General features: G+C 34.2%; 1 protein-coding gene across 16 annotated transcripts in view; it reads right to left on the bottom strand.

Moving 5' to 3' along the window:
* LOC111604277 (dystrophin) overlaps positions 1-16,395 on the bottom strand; it is a 146,917-nt gene extending 130,522 nt beyond the window's left edge. For 15 of the 16 annotated variants that reach the window (XM_030224985.1, XM_030224994.1, XM_030224986.1 and 12 more), the window contains exon 1: positions 16,006-16,395. In XM_030224985.1, coding sequence (XP_030080845.1) covers positions 16,006-16,123 — 118 coding nt within the window. In that variant the 5' untranslated portion in view covers positions 16,124-16,395. Of the gene's footprint in view, positions 1-13,324; positions 13,618-14,854; positions 14,919-16,005 lie in introns of those variants that run through there. The other variant, XM_030224984.1, reaches the window with a different exon arrangement.
* Between the last annotated feature and the right edge of the window lie 4,051 nt (positions 16,396-20,446).

Raw genomic sequence — 20,446 nt, 5'->3', positions numbered from 1 at the left:
ATTACAATCGTTTCCTTCGCTCCGTTCAGCACTTTCCACTGCAATTGCATTTACAGTTGGCATTGCAGTTGCAGTTGTAGTTGCAGTTGCAGTTGCACTTTTTGTTTACCAGGAAATATTTTTGAATTTCTATCTCTCAGCTCTTGTTTTTGTTTTTTCTGTTGTTGTTGTATTTTTTGCTCTTGCTTTTGCTGTTTGTTTTTCAAGTTGTTTGCAAATTGCTTTCAGCTCCCACTGGGCGTTGTTTTGTTTTGCCAGTTTCAGGCTAAAACTCCTTCACTTAAGGTTGGTTAGAAGACTTAACCATGTGCTAATTGCAAAGTTGAGCGATAGCTCAGTCAAATAAATATGAAAATAAAAAATCTTGCATATTTAGACAGTTTTTTTTATTAGTTTTAGCTGTTAATCATGATTAAATTTCACAAAAGACTTGACGTACTAAATGTCTAATAATTTTAGTTAATCGTATTCTATCAAATGCAATTTTTAGAGCTGTACTAAGATAAGTGGACTTATCGGTAACCACTTAAGAAGCAGCTATTGTCTTGAGTCGTGTAAGCGCCGTGCCTTTAGCCTGCTTGGCTGCTTATAAAAAAACTTAAGACGATTGGCTGAAAACTCACAATTCTTATGAAATGGATACAGAAAGCTTACAGTCTAGAGTCAAGCAAAGTTCAAGGGATCTTTTTCGGAATCAAGTGAGTATCTTGAAAAGTTCTGAAGCCATAGAAAATCAGCAAATTTAAATAGATCTTCGAGTTAAAAAGCTATGCAATGCAAAAATCAGCTGAATATAATAATAGCAAACATTTCTGCTACATCTCTATAGACACAAGGACAAGGCAAGAAGAAGATATATAAGTATAGTATAGAGCGAAGAGGATCATAGAGAATATGGCAATGGAATATCAGATCGATAAAAATATTGTCATGATTGCCAGAATGATGTATGCAGTAAAGCCAATCTAGATCTAAATGGATCAGATTCGTATTCCTAGTTGAGCTGGCAATTACAATTTTGCCGGTCAAGACAAAGTCGACCATCAAAGTGAACAAAAGTGAAACATGAGCCTCCAATTTCAGCTGCATTCGTCTTTATTTCATACTCCATCGTAGCTATCATTATACGAGTTATCAAAGCATCGAGCGAGTTGGCGTTGCCCCGCTGAAGTCGATTGGAATGCTGTATATCGCGGATACCTCAGCTGCACTTTGGAATGTCAGAAGCATGGATTTGTCTCAGATTCATGATCCAGTAAGATGATGGCTTGATTTGGAGCCACACTTGTCTTGGCAATTGAACAGCTTCCTTTCATTAAGAATATATCTATAGCATTAGGTGCTGCAGTGAGTAAAATAATTATCAAAAGGTATTTCAATTTATCCTATTCATATTTTAAAGATATCAGCGTTGTATTGCCAAGGCTCAATATCGTTTTGCCAGCCAGATGCTTGCTCACATGAAGCATTTGCGAAACGGCCTTCAACGTCTAATTATAATATTCCGAGAGGCACAGCAGCATCTCCAGACATGGAACCAAGAAGACACTTATGTCGGCAAGCTCCTGGAATTGTGCTTTCCTTTTGCATCACAAGCTATAAATAGCATATAGAGCAGGAAGTTCGTTATATGAGCGCACTTTTTGGGCGAATTCTCTCAAGCGGCATCGCTCGCCATGCGGAATTTTCACCAGTTCAAAGCAAATGACTTATTCAAAGCAAATTACTGGAATTGTTTAAAGCTGTATTATGAATGAATTGTTCTCGAAATGAATGTTTCACAAATTGTAGTTTACTTAGTCATGCTGCGTGAAGGCCACCAAATTCATAGATAAAAGCTTGGACAATTGATTAAACTGAAAGTTTTTACTTTAGCTAAACTTCTATTCAAGTTACCTAAAGACATATTAGACTCCACATAATGATAGATAGATAGATGCTTCTAGGCATTCCTAGCTACTTTGTAATACAACCTATTGTATTATGCAGCTCAACAATTATCACTCAAACTTAATTGAATATTTATGTCTATACGGTAAGGTAAAATGTAATCATGCCCATAAATCAAAACAAACTATTTCCGCTGATGCTCTTTATGTATTTTTCCGGGCATGGCATGAGACCCGCAATCTCAATTTCGATTTCAATTTCAATTTCAATTTTGTTGATATTATTACCGAATAATTAACGAACCGAAACGAATGGCCCGAGCCCGTGCGTAGCTTCTGGTGTTTAGTTGTGGAAGTCGTACGCCTGATAGTGCTGAATGGGCGTCGATTATCAGCTCGAGAGCCCCGTTCTAGAGTTCCTTCACCTTTGCGAGTCTTCGTGCCGCTGTGCGTGACACACATCTACACTCGAGCACAACGTACAAACATTTGTACAAATGTGCATGTGTGCGTATCAAGTATAAATATTTGTCATGGTAGTCTTTCTCTCTATCTGTGTGTGTGTGTGTCTGTTATTGTTGACCCAGAGGCAAGCGGCACATGCCACAAACGAGCTCCCATCAATAAACAAAATGCGGCGCATTGCAGTTTCATATTTTGTTTACATTTATTACACATTTTGTTGCATACCAAGTACTAATGAAATGCCTTAGGGGCCTGCAACAAAGTAGTCAAATTCTCTCTATAGAGAAAGTAGAAATTATCATACACAAAACCATATAAATATATGTGTTTATATAGATAACTCTACATTTTATATATAATAATATTTTATACATATTAAAGTATTCGAATAATGTAAGCAAGAAATTGGATTTTAGGATATTAAATGAGGTATCAGAAACAATATGCAATTTGCACTGTAAAAATATAAATATAAATATAAATATAAATATAAATATAAATATAAATATAAATATAAATATAAATATAAATATAAATATAAATATAAATATAAATATAAATATAAATATAAATATAAATATAAATATAAATATAAATATAAATATAAATATAAATATAAATATAAATATAAATATAAATATAAATATAAATATAAATATAAATATAAATATAAATATAAATATAAATATAAATATAAATATCTATACCTAAAATCTGTCGATGTACATAACAACCACACAGCCGAGCAATCAAACAAATGCTGATAAAGATTATATTATTTCCTCAGAAAGTCTTTCACTCATTCAAGAACTCGTAATGCCCTGAATTCCTGCTTTCTATGGCCAGCAAAACTTGTATTTTATTTTGTTATATTGACTGAGAAAACGACGGGTAAATGTTATTTTAATGCTTTACAGCTCAACTTTTATGCACGACCAAAAATATGCTTGTGGCTTTTCGACTGATGCGAGTAAAAATGCCGATTTATGGGTTTTTAATTGAAAGCAATAAAAAGCTAACAAACCCAACGACTACAACAAGAAAAACAATCATCGTCAGCTGATGCCAAGTGGGCGTTTTGGGTGTGAACAGCACTGCGAGTGGCTGGCTCGAAAACAATGGACTGTGACAAAGCCGCAAATCGAAATAATCGCAAATGTATCGAAGGCAATGACATCAGTCTGTCAGTTCCTCACTATTCAATTGAATTCAAGTGAACTTCAATTATTTGAATACGAAATACATATATAAAAATTGCCTGCTGTTTGATTTGTATTCCAATTTACCATCAATTTTTATTGACAGCGATAACAACCACAACGAACATGAACGTCGAATGTTTAGTGACTTTTCCGTGGGCGGTATCTAATGTGTTAGAATAATAAAAATATATTTCCAGAACTTGCCCGTTTCTTTAGAATACTAGACACTGTCTGCAGCTAAGTTTAAACTCTTATCAAGTGTATCATAGTAAAAAGCTAATAGAGTATAAGAAATATCTATTAAGCGGTCTCTGTCAAATAATAAATTGTTATTCACTCAACTCTCGTGCAACCAACTAGAAATTTACAACTTGTATTTAGCTGTCATATAAACTGTCTGACAGGTTAAAATATTGAGCAAATAAACCATTTTTTGATCAGCTATTTCATTGTGTTAGTAAGCAATGAAACGTGTGAACTTTGGAGTAAATAGAACTTTTTTTGCAAATACTAGCTATTTAGTTCAGTCAGTCAGTCTGTCATTCAGTTAGTCAGTCAATCAGTTAGTCAGTCAGTAAATCATTCAGTCAGTCAGCCAATCATTTAGTCAGTCAATTACTCAGTCAGTCATTCAGCAAGTCAGTCAGTTAGTTAGTTTGTCAGTCAGCCAATCAGGCTGTCAGTCAACTACTTACAATCAGTCAGTCAGTCAGTCAGTTACTCAGTCAATCAGTCTGTCAGTCAGTCATTCAGTCCATCCCTCAGTCACTCATTCAGTCAGTCAGTTACTCAGGCAGTTTCATATATCAAGTTTTTAATATATTTATATATACATATATATATTTTTTTTGAAAGTAAGTGAATTGTGGATCAGCCATGTTTTTTGCGGCATGTCCCCTGCACGCATCAGTGACTTTGTTGGCATGAGTTTATAATGACAATTTCGTAAAGCATGGCGTGTATGTCTGTATGTGTGCATATGACCCCAGGCAGCTTCCATTTTAATTGCCTTTTGTTGCTGTTTTTTACAGCTCTTTTGGGGTATGCGCTCGCGCCCCCAACACCGTCCAGCATAATCAGCTTTTTCCATTTCATTCATAACACCCACATTCCTGCTGTGCTACTTAATATATTCACGTGTCTGTAGCTGCACTTCAGTAGCAGTATATATTCGTGTTTTTTTATCAGTCTTATGCCGTTGTAAAGTTCGATTATCAACACTTATAAGTCGCTTAGTACGTGTCACCTTGGAGCACCGATATTCGAAGTTAAAAGTTCCACTTAATTTTTATACCCTTACAGCCGATACTTAAAACATGTAATGAAGTATGTTACCTTAAAAAAAATATATATACACATATATGTATGTATATATTTATTTTCCTGAACAGCATCAGTTGCCACTTCTGATTAAGCCTTTCTATGCAAAAACCTGTCACAATTTCCGTTGATTACTAAATTAATCTTGTCTTTGAGCGAAGTCTTTTACCTAATTTATTCATATATGTTGACATTGGTTATATCGGATGACTCTATTGATTTGTTTTTGTATCAGAAATTTAATATTTTACCGAGACATGTTGATACTCACGATGCTTGTCTTATCATATATAAGAAATCAATTCGACATTGAAGCAATTTATCATATACTCGGCTCGTATGCGCGTACGTGTTAGGGTATTTTGCATATGTATTTGTCTTTTATATAGAATGTTTTATGCAAGCAATTGCTTTTTATTTATTCTCTTCCTCTTGTGTTGTTGCTGTTCAATAAAAAAATCGCAAGATACGATTGATACGACGAGGAGATGGCAAAAACTCGTCGATGTTTTATTCAATTGGAGCAGTGTGAGAGCCTTAACGATGTGAATTCGAATGAGAACAGTTTGTATATATATATATATATAAACATACAAACAAATATGCCATGTGGGTCAGTTAAAAAAATTGGAACTAAAGCGTAAAGCCCAAGTGTTTATTGCTCTTGCGTGCCTCGAACATGGATGGCATCGTATCAAGTCCCAGTCTAGTACTTGGATTTTTGTTTTTATGTAGTTCTTTAATTAAATTTTTACAAATATTTGATACAAAGAAACCTTGAGCAATAGTTGAAAATACTTTTGAACTTATCAAAGCGCTGGGATAGTAGCACGATAAGCTGAGTCCTAAAACATTTTGATAAAGAAAGAAAATACTATAAATATAATATATATATACGTAGTATTTCAAAGCTGAAGGAAGCCTTTCCTGCTTCAAAGCCAATAAATAATTCACCTGATTGAAAATTCCTGTGTACTTCTAACTGGCGCTCAATCGAACTGCGTGTATTGCCTGTTAATGGCCTCACACACAGAACGTTCCCATATTAAGACACACAAGCTACAGCAAATTAAATGCATCATTCAAACAAACATTTGGGGCCACTTCGGCCCGCATAAATTAGTATCCGAACTGCATTTCAATGTGTACCACAGCCGAAAAATGTCAGAAGATCATGGGAAACCAGTTGGCTCGGCGAACGAGGGGCCGGCAACCAGCATGTCCAACACTATGAGAGTGTTTCTTGTATGCTGCCACAAGGCTTATCAACGTGGGGGACAACAAGACCCAAGTCATGTCTATGTATACAACCAGCCAGCCAGCCAGCCGGCCACAAAAGTCAAAGCCCCCACAATTGGCCACCTCCGCTTCAGCGCCGCCCTCAATCGGCTTTTGGCCGCCTTCTCTAGCGGTCCGACAGACGCGTTGGTTGGCGGTTGTATTGGTCTATTGGTGTCTGGCCGAGCTCTCTTCAGCGCGTGCAAACGGAAGTTTTAATTCATTTTTGTTGTTTTACAAATATGCTTTTTTCCAAAAGCCGCAGCCCCGCACAGCTTGGTCAACACTTTGGGCAACGCTTCCGACTCTCGAGGCTAGCAAATTTACATATTTTACCGGATGGGAAGCACTCGGAATTAGCATGCACCGCTACTTGGTAGGGTGTGACAATACTGATATTAATAACTAACCATTGCATAACGGTAATAATAATAACAACAATTGCAGTCAGTACCTAAAGGTTTTTATTTTTAATTCCAGCTAGTTACACATTTATAAATAGATTCACTGACTACGAAATTAAGAATGACAATGCAAGAGCTATAGAAAATGAAATTGAAATAAAACAGAAACCATTTGAGAAAGTTGGTATTTTTAGATTTATTTTGAAGGTTCATTCAAGCCACTAAATAGTGAATATTTAATATATAAAAAGGCGAAGCTTGCAACTGCCTTTCAATTGTGCCTAATATCTGCGACATTATTTCAGCAATTAAATTAAAACAGCATTTAGATTGTCATTTAATTTTAATTTGTTTTCAAATTTAATTTAAATTTAAATTTAAATTTAAATTTAATTTTCATTTAATATTTATTTAATATTAATTTATTTTCGTTTTAATATTTTTCTTTACTGTTAATTTAGTTTTAAGCTGATATACATTTTAGTCTTTCAGCCGCGCTTAGTTAGCTAACTAAATATAAATTGAGGTCGATTTCAGTTTCATTTACATCTGCATTAACTTTAGTTTAAGCCATGAACTTAATCAGCAAAGTAACAAAACAACTATCAGTAAAGCCTTTAAGCCCCCTTTTCAATCTTAAATCTGCCTCAAGTAGTCTTACTCTCAAATGAATTTATCTAAGGCGTAATTATCTGCAGCATTTTGTACAGTTTTTCAAAGCACTTTAATTTTGACACTTTGCATTTAGCAATTAGATAATTTGTTACGTTGGCTTTACTTTAGGCATAGCTTAGTCGGTGGCCCAGTCGAAAAACTTAACGCCTTATTAACTTCTACCGGACAGGGTTCGGTTCGGTTCGTTTGACTGTGGTGTCTGGCTTGACTGTCTGGACTTGCGCAGAAATTTCATTACGAATTCACTTGGGCGACAGGTTTTTTGTGTTGAACTGACAAAATGCTGCGATTGCTGCTTAAATTTTACGCATTCATTAATGTTGCGGATAATTGAATTTACTTATCGTGAAATACATTCATTCATACATTAAACACGACTCCGCTGACAGTCGCAATGTTGTCGCCAATAACAGCAGCAACGACTACTGGTAGCATTGACTAATGCAAACAGCGATAATGATGGCGCGACTCCAAAGTTAGTACACAATAAAGAAGAAGAAGAAGAAGTAGAGGAAGAAAAAGACTCAATGATTCGGCACTTGAATACAAACTGGTTCTGGCCCGACCACATACTCTCAGCCTAAAGTTGCGGGACTTTAATGCGAATAGCCTGTTCTTAAATACAGACGCTTGGCGACATTCGAATTGGCCAGGAGATGGCATTGTCGGTTACCCCAGGAAGTATTCGATGTCGCTTCAGTAATTTTAGTATTTACAACAATTGCATGCTGAATTATTTGAAAGCTAGCCAAGTCACAGATTCTACTGTCTAATGGAAAAATTGTTGAAAAGAAAATAAATTTCCCAACTAGATATTTTACTTAAAAATCTCAGAAAAATATTCCTAATTTAAGCAACAAATTTAAAGTGCATTTGTATGTTTGACAAAGAGAAAAAATTGATTTTAATTAAGAATTTTATTTTTTTAATCATTTTCAACTGAAGATTGACTTGAGAAATTATCTCAACAAGAAATGTAATAAAAATTAAAAAATATAAATTTTGAGTATATATTGAGCTGTTATGCATTTATATATTTGTGTTTGTGTTATATATTTGTTGCTTTATTAGTCATAAAATCTATTTCTGAAATTTCATAAATTGCACAATGATTTGGTTCTGGGTCATTTAAGCATCTCTTTTCAGCATTCGTTTTATGCCAACGCTCGACTTTGGCATTTCCTTTTAGCTTTTCTTTAATAGTAACACCTTCATGTAGGCGTAAAAGTATTTACAGTTATAAATATTTGCCATTCACATGGCATTGCGTCGATTCTCTTAGGGCTTATTAAAGTCCACTTAACTCGAACGATTGCTAAGTGGCATCGAGTGCCTTGTTCGACTAGTCAAGCGTGCAATTTGCCAAGATATATAAATATATATTTACAGACATGGATATATATATACATATACGTATATATATATATGCACTGTATTTTATTAAATTTTTTTTAACATTTGCTTGGGACTGACAGCTTTTTTATTCGCGTTGGCACAATTAAATTGATAGGACTTTTAAGGCAGGCATCACCCTAACATTTTCCATTGAAGCGTGAGAATTATCTCCAGTCATGTGTTATTAATTTATACGCCGATAGATAGATAGAATTATTTGGACAAACAAAGTTGAGCTGCACGAATATACATACAGAATTGAAGAATATAGATATTATAGAGATATATATCTCTCTTGCTCTCTCTAGCTCTCTCTATCTCTCTCATGTAATTTAAGTCAATTAAGAGTGTGTATTTTACAGCTTTAAAGAAGCTGCAGCTACATAATTGCTTGGAGAGAAATATCGGCTCTAGCCATGGATCTGAAGTGAACTCATTGAAAATAAGAGTTGAGTATATTTAATAATTTGATTAAGATATATGGTAGAAGCAGAAAGAGGCGTGCCTTACCCCAAAAAGGGTTTATGATCATGCACAACAGTTCAGCCGATCTAGTGCTGTCCATTTGTCTTCCCGCATCACTACAAGCTATATATATATTGAATATTATATACTTATTCCTTCGTATAATACCATGAAGTTTCTTATAAATAATTTTCAAAAAATTAATTAAAAGTAATATTAAACTTCAATTATTTGCTTATATCTTTTAAATCAAGTTCAAATAAATTCAACAAATTTGTAATTTGGATTTCTTCAAAGTATATTCAGACAGCCTTCTAATAAGATGATTCCCTAGGTATGGACATTGTATCTCCTAGTAAGACACTCATTATAGAAGACTTATTACTTTTCATAATAACAATATATTTATATTTGAAAAGTTATTTAACAGTCGATTTAATTAAACTGAAAAACGAATTTGGCAACAACAAAATAAAAGCACCTATTGTTAAAAGCATAATCAACATTTTGTGTTGTCTAATGAACTTGGTGACTAATTGCCACAAGCTGAATTTGATTATTATGAAAACATGCAATAAAGAGTAGAAAATGCCAATTTTACAAAATTTAAACATAAATTTTGCATATATATTTTTATTTATAATAAAAAGTATATAAATAAATATATATATATATTTATAACAAAAAGTAAATAAAAAATTAATAGCCATAATTATAAAGCCAATTTATTAATGAAAATAAATGAACGTTTACAGTTAAAATAAAAATACAAAATTATTTTGGCAATTGAGTCAATGTCGTCTTATGCAAACGATGACAGAACCCAATAAAATTGATTATGAAATACTAAGATAAATGTCAGCAAACTGAACCTAAAATGTGTTTCTTTTATAAATATATAGATAGTGAGAATAGCAACCAGGTGACAAATAATATACCTACTAAGCAATCGTTAGCGCACAGTTAGTGGAAGATGATCTCAATATGATCGACAGCGATCAGAACTTTGCATTTATGTAATAAATTGAATGAATCGAGCAAATACACAATAAGCCGCAATAAGCAAACTCAGCAAGTAATTGATCTATCAATTTATCTATTATCAACTTCAAAGCGAATGCGATCGTCGCGTTTCACGTGCCCAGCCAGCTCGATCCAGCTGTGGTCAGGCCAACTGAAGCTCAATCATTCTCTCAGTGTGTAGCCAATCAATTTGTATGGGCAGCAAGTAACGTACTACGGCACTACCCTCAATATTAATTCAATTCATAACTCAAACCGTCTTATCAGTCACATTGATTGATGTTGCGTGCATCGAGGCAAATGCAATGAAGTAAATGTATATATGGGATCATAAAAGAGAAAGGGAACTTTAAACTGTGATCTTTTCCTTGGCTGCATACAAATACACACACTCACACATAGATACGATCAGAGTTCCATGATTTGTGACGCTTCAATGCGGTTTCTCGTGCTTAAAAGGCAAAACTGCGAGTCAAAGTCAATGGATCCTAACTTTTATGGTCAAGTGAGTATTGCAAGCATTTCACTCACTTTGAGATGTGCGCACAGCTTTTGCTTTTACCTTCATATCTTGACCACTCCACTTGGCCATTCAATTTGCCTTATTGGCCAGTCAAACTTTCTAATTAGACATGGCGCGCCTCCCGCCTGAAATGGGAGAGAACATTCGCGCTGCCAGCCAATGTTAATTATCATTATTTTTGTTATTATTAGTACTAATGCCTGTTGACAGTCGGAACAATGTTTACTTTTAGTTACGTACGGCTACAACAAACTTACGAGAGCTTATACAATATATACATAGACACACACACGCATATCTATGCATGTATTTATAGCACAATATGCTGTCATGTTCGAACACAATTAGTAAAACAAGTTTGTTAGCAATAAGTGTCTAGTTTAGAGCGAGTCAAGTGAATATAAAAATATTTATTTTCTAGAGCGGGACAGATACCTGTGATGATCACAAATGCCTCGAGAGGTGCATATTTATTGCGTTGCTTTTTGGAAATATAAATCAAGCATGAAACGTTTTCAGAAGAAGTTCAAGTATCTCTTCAACATTCACTTTGAGTTTATATTTTCGTAATTAAATGCAATTTTAATTAATTTCATACTTCTCATTTACAGAGTCCCATTAGCATAATGTAATGACAAAAATTCCTCTTTACTCATTTTCATTTTAAAAATATATTTATAAAGAAATGCAATTGTTGAACAGCAATTGAAAGATACTCGTTTGTGATGTTAAGAGGGTATATTGATGCACAGCTCTACATCTGTCCCATATTCAGTTATCATTTGGCAAATATCTACGACAAAGGTAGGTCACTCAAACTGCTGTGACTCATATAACTCCTGCAACTCCTCGTGAAACTCTTCCTCCTACAACTCCTCTTCTACCAACTCTTCCTCCTGCAACTCCTCCTCGTTCAACTTCTTCTCCTGCAACTCTTCCTCCTGCTACTGCTCCTCCAGCAACTCCTTCTCCTGCAACTTCTCTCTTAGTCTACAGCTAGAATATTTAAATTATGCAGTTTGCTTAACAGTGAACGAGTATTGTGCAATCAGTAGCACTCGACGGCAACGATTTTATTTGTTCTCTCTTTGAAGCATATATCAATTGTAATCAAATATTTATTTTTGAAATGCAAATTAGCGAGAAACTCAAAATAAGACAACTCCAAATATATGTACAGAGTACATACATACATATATATAGACATACATACATGCATACATATATATGTTGTACATCAATGCGCAACTTGCGTGACTGCAGCTTAAGCATCATTTAGTTTATCTCTGGGCCTTTGCCTAACGGGCATTCAGAGCCCGATTAAATTAACCCCATTGACAAGGGTAATGAAGTGGCAGCCAGAAGAAGAAGAAGAAGAAGCAGATGGAATCAGCTCAAAGCTTGCGCCCCCATTCGGGTTAAATTTCTTGAAAATGAAACAATTTCTTAGCACCAGCCCTGACAATTGTCAGCGCACATCGAGGCAACCAACAACTGCGACCACATGTTGCACACGCCCGGCACGGGTACACACCCCATTCACACACACACACGCGCAGAGTGGGCATCTGCATCTCTCGCATAGCTCGTTTGACTGAGAATTTAATGATCAGACAACTAGCGGGCGTGGTCCAATTGCCGACGCTGGCGGTTTCGCTTTATAAGCACCACGAAAACAACAACAAGAGCCATAATATTCAAATATATGTATGACACGCACACAGACAAACACCCTCTACCCGTTGCGTAACCCGCACACTAATGAGATCCAACCGCTGTGAGGCTTGTGGGCAGAGTGTTTGGGTCTATCGGTAATTGAGACTCGATTTGGTATCGAGCCGCAGCAATTTGTATTTGCCATTTGCCACAATTCGTGTGTGGGTTTTGCTTTGGGCCTTCTCTGTCTGCATGTCTGGCTCTGGCTTGTCTGCTACGACCAGCTGCTCCTGCTGCTGCTGCTGCTATTTGCTTTGACTGCTCTGGAATGCGAATGCGCATTTGCATTTGGCCACATGTGTCTCTGACTGCCTGCCAGTCTGTCCGTCTGTCCGTCGGTCCTCAATTGAATGTGGAGCAGCCAGCATCTGTGAGTGAAAAACTCTTGCGCCTCATAAAATATATAGATATAGCTACATATGTATATATAAATATGTGTGCATTACTCAAGTTTACAACTTTGCAATTTGTTAGTGCAACTTTTTTAATGGTTTTTCATTTGGAGTGAGGCTTCCTAAGTGCTAACGATTACATTTTTAGCTACTGGATCATTAATTGAATTTCTCTGGCGATGTGATCATCAATACTGATAATATCTAAGCCATGAACACTCACATTTTCAACATTAATGATATTTATTCATAGCAAAAATTTATTTATGATGCTCTCTGATCCAATGGAAATAATAATTATAAGGCATACTTTGATACTCTGATTATCCGGTCTTAACATGAATATGATATTAATATGCTATTATTCTTGGGCATAACTGAGTAAAAACTTTCGCGGATTATTAATGATTATGATTGATGCCGAGCATATTTTAGTCGAGCATTCCTTAAACAAATTCATTTATTTTTGCAATTATAAATAATAATAAATATGTTATGAATTATCTTATTACTAATAATACAAACTGTTTTCATTTATTTATAATTCCGTGCAAAAGTGTAAGAAACCTTTGCTTACCTATTAAAATCGCTGGTTCCATTTTCGTAAGTCGTTTTTGATAAAAATTGGGTTAGATCCAGAAATTCGTTGGGTTGAAAACACGTATTTCGCTTTTATTCGTATTCTCGTTTGTTTAAAATTGCCGAATCACATAGCCTTTCATCCTCTTCTTCTTTTTATGATCGTAATATTCTATTTATGATCATTTCATTGACATTCTTTTCACTTTCTCACTTGTTTAATTCTCTTTATACTTAGATTTCGTAATATTTCGCGGAAATTATTGAAAATTAAGGCGCGTTCGTGGCTTTCTGAATAAAAAACGTTTTATACAAATATGAGGTACAAAATTTGATGGGAAACAAGAAAAATGAGACTTGGCACCTGCAGCGTACCTGCCTTGAAATTGATGTTTGCAAAAGCAAAATAAACACAGAGAGTGAAAAAATAAATAAAACAAAATAAAAAAAAAACAAGCACAGCATAAAAACACAAACACTTAAACAAATACAAAAGCAAAGCGAGCGAGTGGGAAAGAACAAGAAACTACCGTTAAACGGCACAGACCTATTGCCTTAATGAGTTTCTTGTTTGTTTGCATGCCATTTGTTGTTGCTTGGTTAATTTAACACGCCTTTTAGTTTGTTGTTTACTTATTTTGATACTGCAACCCGCTTACTTTTTTTTCAGTTTATCAGTGTGTATATTCGTTATCGCAGCGGAGAAGAGGGAGAGAGAGAGAGAGAGCGGGAGCAGCACAGGTGGTTGTTTCGCTTGCGCTCTTCCGTTCTGCCGCTTGATCAGAAAACAAACACCGGGTTGAGGCCAAGCGGTATAGTTGGCAAATGAAACACGAAGTGAGCATTTGCCGTTCACATTCCAATAAACACGCGCATGGAAAGGGAAAACCTGATATGAAACAATGGTATAGTGGAACAGACAACAGTTTCACCGCCTCTAACTCTGCTGACGTCGCTGTTGCTGCCGTCTCGGGTAATTTGTGAGTCAAAGAATCAGGCAGAAACAACAACTACAATTTTTGTGTATGTATGAAGTTATGTGTGACTGCGTGCGTGCCTTAGTGTGTGTATATATGCATGTGTGGGAACGAGAAAAGAGTTAAAGACAGAAAATGCCACAGAAAATTTGTATTATTTTTTTTGCACTTTAAGTAAACACAGAAACGGCCAAGCAGGTACGACAAATATTTATAGTTATGTGTATATATCACTTGATTTAAACAATAGCCTTAGTATTATTTCATTTTGGTGAGCAACAACACAAACACTCCAACTTGAACTTGTTGCGACGTTGACGCCATCATCGGCGTCCGCGTTTAATTGAATTTTTGCACTGCCTTTGAGCCAAGGTAAGAAGCAGATTCTCAGTGTGCTCTGCACACATTTTGATTACACACTTTTAATTAAACATTTAAAGCGACTTTAATGGCAGACTTCACAGTGTGTGGCGGTATTTGTACGTCGCTTTTAATGCTACCCTTTTTTACTTTGCGTTTTGATTGTTGTTTCTGTTTCTGTTTCTTTTTACCTCTGGCATAAAAACGTAAAAACCTTCCGCGCACTTAAAGCGAAGTTTCTCGCGCGACTGCGCTGTCGTGACTGTCTGATTGGAGCAAACCGATCTTTAGAGCGAGCGGCAGTGCTGGCTATTTTCGAGAGACAACAGAACGCAAGCTAAAAAGTTAGCCTAAATTTGAGTGCGAGAGATATCTGTAAATATGATGCCATAAAAGCATAGTTAATGATAAATACAGTTCTTGTAATGTAACAACATTACATTTCACTCAATTATTCTTATTTATTTATTTGATATACAACGTTAAGATTGCACGCTCTTAGCGGTACGCAGAGAAATAGCTAAATCAGGCTGCCAGCACTGTTAAGCGACGAAAGAGCGGGCAGTAAAACTACAGAAGAAGGTTCTGTTAACAGTGGTGATTCCATTATTCAATAGCATTATTCACGGTTACTATTTGACCTACCAAAACAATGTATTTATTTATGTGCTTCATACGATTAAGTAAACAAACAAGTTTATCGTATCGTGAAGAGCATATAATGCAGTAATTTTTGATATTTCTATGATATTATTGCTGATAAAATTAAAAATCGAAGAGCATGTTGGCTTCAATTGAAGCTGCTTGCCCAACTGTTAACTAACAGCATACGCTCTGAGAGCAGATTGCTTTGGGAGCAGCGCTGAGCGTACAGCAGCTCAAAAGTTCCAATTTCATTTTGGTGCATTGAAATGTGAATGGAAATGGATATGGCGCTAGCGGAGAAGGCAATCAATTTGAATCAAATTGGAATTAATTGATAGGCCTGGAAGAGTATAATTGGAATTTACTTTTGAACTTAATAAATATTTACAATTCGTATAATATATATGAAAAAAACGTATATACTGTTCGATATATGTAAGCCATGCGAGTAATCTTAACTTAAGTGCACTGCTTAATAGTATATGTATATATATACTCAAATTTATCAAGTATTTTATACAGATATGAGTATTATGGCCAGACTTTTCACATCATTATATGCAAAAGTATTTTATCAAAATTTTAAACCATGGCAAACAGTAGATAAGCGCTACAGCTGTTGACAGCTCTAATGTGGACAGGCATATACCTGCATATATAGATATAGATACAGATATATATAAAGTGGAATACTTACCCATGGTTTTTACCATAAAGTCATCGTAGTTCATTAGGGGAGGCGTTTCGGCACCTTGTATAACATTCATGAAGTCCTCGTCGCTGCAGACTGAATCGTAGTCACTGGGATCGTACATGTTGCTTATGATATATCGCTCGGATTTGATCAATTGCAATTTATTTTTTATGATTTAGCTAATTAGCTTTTCTGGCGTTTTTCAACACTGTCACATACTTTTAGGCAGCTTAACGAATACAAGAGTCTGGCTCTGCACTAGAGCTATAAGTCGATATTCCTCAGCGAGCTAATAAGGTCTCGATCAATCATTGAGATTGACAGATTGATGTCTCCGCGAGCTGCATGATCGAATAAAAACTACACCTGCGAGTGACCCACCTAGACGGCTGAAATGTGAAGTGCGACTAAGGCAACAACATTGGAGAGCCTCTAATCAACAGCGAGCAAATACAAATACTACGAAGGCTATCACTAGCGCAAGTGAGCGCTGAGCAGACCCATGCAAACGTCTCCCTGCTGATTAGAATACTTATAAAACACGTATAAAACGAAAAGGTGTAGAGATACGAAATGTTCTATTTGCAAAGAGATCGCTCAGCCAGCGGTTCTCAGCTCTGCTGTTAACTGAGATGCTATGAAGGTGCGCCTCAGCAACTCTCGTTCTCTTTTCACTTGTTTTGGGCGAAAGTAAAGGTGCAACTGTGTGTGTGTGTGTGTGTGGAGGAATTCGAACAGACGGAATGCTATATCTTATCGCACTTGTTGAATTGAAACTTGTTTTGTGCACATATTGAAAGTAGTAAAACCCATAAATAGCTAATGATTTCAATTAATTAATGCGTTCACACGATATCTTACGATCGTATTTTGGAATAGATACAGATCTTTAAGACTAATAAGCTTAATTTAGAAATGTTTCTTGAATTGCTAATTGATGATTTGGAACATGGAATATGGAATTTAGTTGGAAAATTATTGTATACCAATTAGACTTTGTATGTGCATTATAGTTTGACAACGTATTAGAATTGGGAAACGTTGGAATATTGGCATATTCGAATAAGACGTTATGTGACGTATTCTTATGCGTCTTATATGTATATAAATATCATAATGATTTAAAATGTGGAGATTTTCATATTAAGACTTTTTATGTGAAAATAGTTCTTATTAATTTGAATAGTTGAGATTTGAAATGTGGATATATTCCAATGTGTCTTTTTCTAAATCAAAATAACTTGCACGCTAATTGGAAAAATTGTCAGATACATGGAAAGAGCATATGTTCTAATAAGAGTTAAATATATCAAAGTTTTTTGACGACTAATTGGAATTTGCTTAGCGATATGGCTAACTTCAATAAAAACTCGAATCTTAACATATTACATGAGATTAGAGATAAAAGAACTGAATTGTATTATAATATACAAACCATATGTACATTTGCTTATTTTTGAATATATATTCCTTATGCACTGTATTACATATCTCAAGACAAAACTAAAATACTTTTTAGAAGAGAATTATGCTTATTTTTGATTTAATGGTCATTTGTAGACTAACTTGAATCGTCACGTTTTATACGAGGAATTGGAAGCATGTTCTCATGCTTTTATCTATTTATTTTATTTATATAACTTTTGTATTTTATATTTGTTCATTGAGAATTCAACTGTTATCTAGAGGCTTGCACTTAGAATTCCAATTGGTTTTGCGCTGACCTTTTCCACAAATTGATTGAGCTTGAAATACCAAGTATTACAGTCACTGTTGATCTGCTATATATAAATATATATATATATATATATATATATGCATATATAAATAATTCATTCAACTGTAAGGTCTACCTTATTCAGCCCATTCGCAATTTTGATTTATTTTTGCTCTGTGGCTTTGACTCTTTAAAGCTTCCCATCGCTGTCCAAATAAAACACAGTCGAGTTGTTTTTAAAACGGCACACCAAAGAAATAGCTTCATTGGAATGCTTAAAATTGTATTTAGGTTTCTGCATTTCAATCTATATTCAAATACACTTAGAATTTGTAATAATTTAGTTTTAGTTTTTTTTTTTTAAGTTTTTGTTGTTTTGCAATTGAATTCAAGTTTTGTTTTATTTTACTTTTTTCTTAGATTTTTTTGTGTGATTTTTGAAGAGTTTTTGCCTCTTGTTTGCTGCAATACTTATTTGATTTATTTTCAACATTTTCAGATATGTTTATAGAGAAATACGTACGGCTGTAACTATTTATATGCTATCGTAAATTGAGAATATTTAAATGAAAAATATTAAATAAAGAGTAAATAAAATTGAGTTTTGCATAAAGTTTTGCACAATTGTTTCAGCATTTTAATTAAATTTGGGTCAGTTTTTGGCTTAAAACGCTGAAACAAGTTGCAAAGCCAAAAAGTTAAACAAGAACAATTTTACTGTTTACAATTAAGTATTTGCTTAATCTCTTCTATGTTTGCATATTTGATATGTTTTCATTTTTGTTTGTTTGTTGTTAAACTTGATATGTTGCATATTTGCCTACATATATATGGGTATATAGATATAGGTTTTGCTTATCTGATCTCCAGTTGCTTTTGCGTTCTATAACATTTATAGCTTCTATACGCTGATATGTTTGTGATATAGTTTTGTGGCTTACGTTTATATGTATATAGTATATTTATTTATATATATATATATAGATTGTATAATAAAATTTAAAAGTTTCAAAAATATGCTCAGAGAAACGCATAATTGTTTGATATGTTTTATATGTTAAGAATTAAGTTGGGTCTTTGAGTAAACGATATAAAAAAGTGTGAAAAAGTTAGATGAAAAAGTGTTTAAAAATGTTTTTTAAATTGTTGTACATTACAGAAAAATAAACAAATTATCACTTGTTAGTTTTTTGTTTTTCTTTTTTTTAATATTATTTCTTGTTCGCGTTCAACGTTCATCTGCATCCATATGAAATATGTAGCTTGTCTCCTTATTTACACGGCGCATATACACACGTATACACACATACATTGTTAGTTAATATAATTTGATATATATATGTATATATTTTGTTATTTACTTAGACATTTATATTTTCGTATATATGTATATAGTACCTATATCTATATATATATATATATATAGTTCAATGGATCTGTTGTTGTTTATCTTCTTTCAATACCACACTTAGTTTATTATATTGTTTAAACAAATTTCTATATATTGTTTACGTTTTTTTCTAAACATTTAAATAGACAATTATTTTTAAGTTTAAGTTTCAAATCAAAATTTGTATTTTTTTTTCGTTTTTCTAGCAACAATACTTTGTTTTATGTAAGTTTCTACCAGCTAATTCAAGGTACTTATAACTCCATTAATATTTTGTTTTTTTTTTTAGATTTCGGTTTTTGGATCTGCCGCTCACTATCTCAATTGTGAATGTCTGTCAATTGTGAATGCCCATTCGCATGGAATGTGGCTTAGTTACCTTCGCTTTTAACAATTCCGTGCTCTGAACTCCCCAAGGAGTGTGGGTGGATCTCGTGTTTCTTAATATTTTTTAAGTGCATTAAGTAAAGCGTTTTAGTAGCCAATTTTGTGTGTGTTTTCTTTACTATATATAACATATATATATATAGTAGTTGATAGGGTCAGTTGGTTATCATCAACAGAACTGGCTGCTAAAATTTTGCATCCTCAAGAGCTTCATTTTGGTTACTATTTTGATATATATTTTTGTTAAATCGTTTACGTTGAAAAGTTGAATAGACTTACATCGATTAATAATATGTGTAATAAAAAGATTACTTTATTTAATCGTAATTTTGTTTGATTTTCTCCTTCTCTTCTGCAATAGCCGTGCACGAATTATGCAACTCGACAATTGGGTTTTCAGGTATTGAATTGTGTACAGTAGCCCGACATTTTCCTCTAATCTTAAGCGGTATATGTATGTACTTTAAGTATATCGTGATTAATTATTTGTGTATATAGTTCGCAGAGTTGCCAATTGAAGCGTTGTGTGCTTCAACCTACGACAACAATAGCTGCAGGGCTTGCTTGTGGCTACAACTCTAAGCTCGAGACGATGTGTCCCAATATATGTGTATATATATCTATATCTATTTATATATCAAACTCTACATAGACGTTAGTAAGCGACTGAGTGTATATAGAAAAGAAGTTTCAAAAAGTTAAAAGTACTTTCGCATATTTGTTGGAAGGTTCTGTACTGATAGCCTTGGTTGCTTTATTGCTGAAACGCACAACTTTTGTGGAGCTCCTGCTACAGTGAATACCTTATGGGGGGCTTGAAACTAGATCTGTTGTGAGGCGTCCTCAAACCGTGACGCGAATACATTGATAAAGTCGTTATACACATATAAGAAAAAAATTTCGTCCTATAAATATTTGAGTAGAATTTTTTTATTCTTTGTTTTTTTTTG

The sequence above is a fragment of the Drosophila hydei genome, unplaced genomic scaffold (assembly GCF_003285905.1).
Source record: "Drosophila hydei strain 15085-1641.00,03,60 unplaced genomic scaffold, DhydRS2 tig00008121-arrow-pilon, whole genome shotgun sequence".
Taxonomy (NCBI): Eukaryota; Metazoa; Arthropoda; class Insecta; order Diptera; family Drosophilidae; genus Drosophila; species Drosophila hydei.
This window is presented reverse-complemented; position numbering and strand designations above follow the sequence as displayed.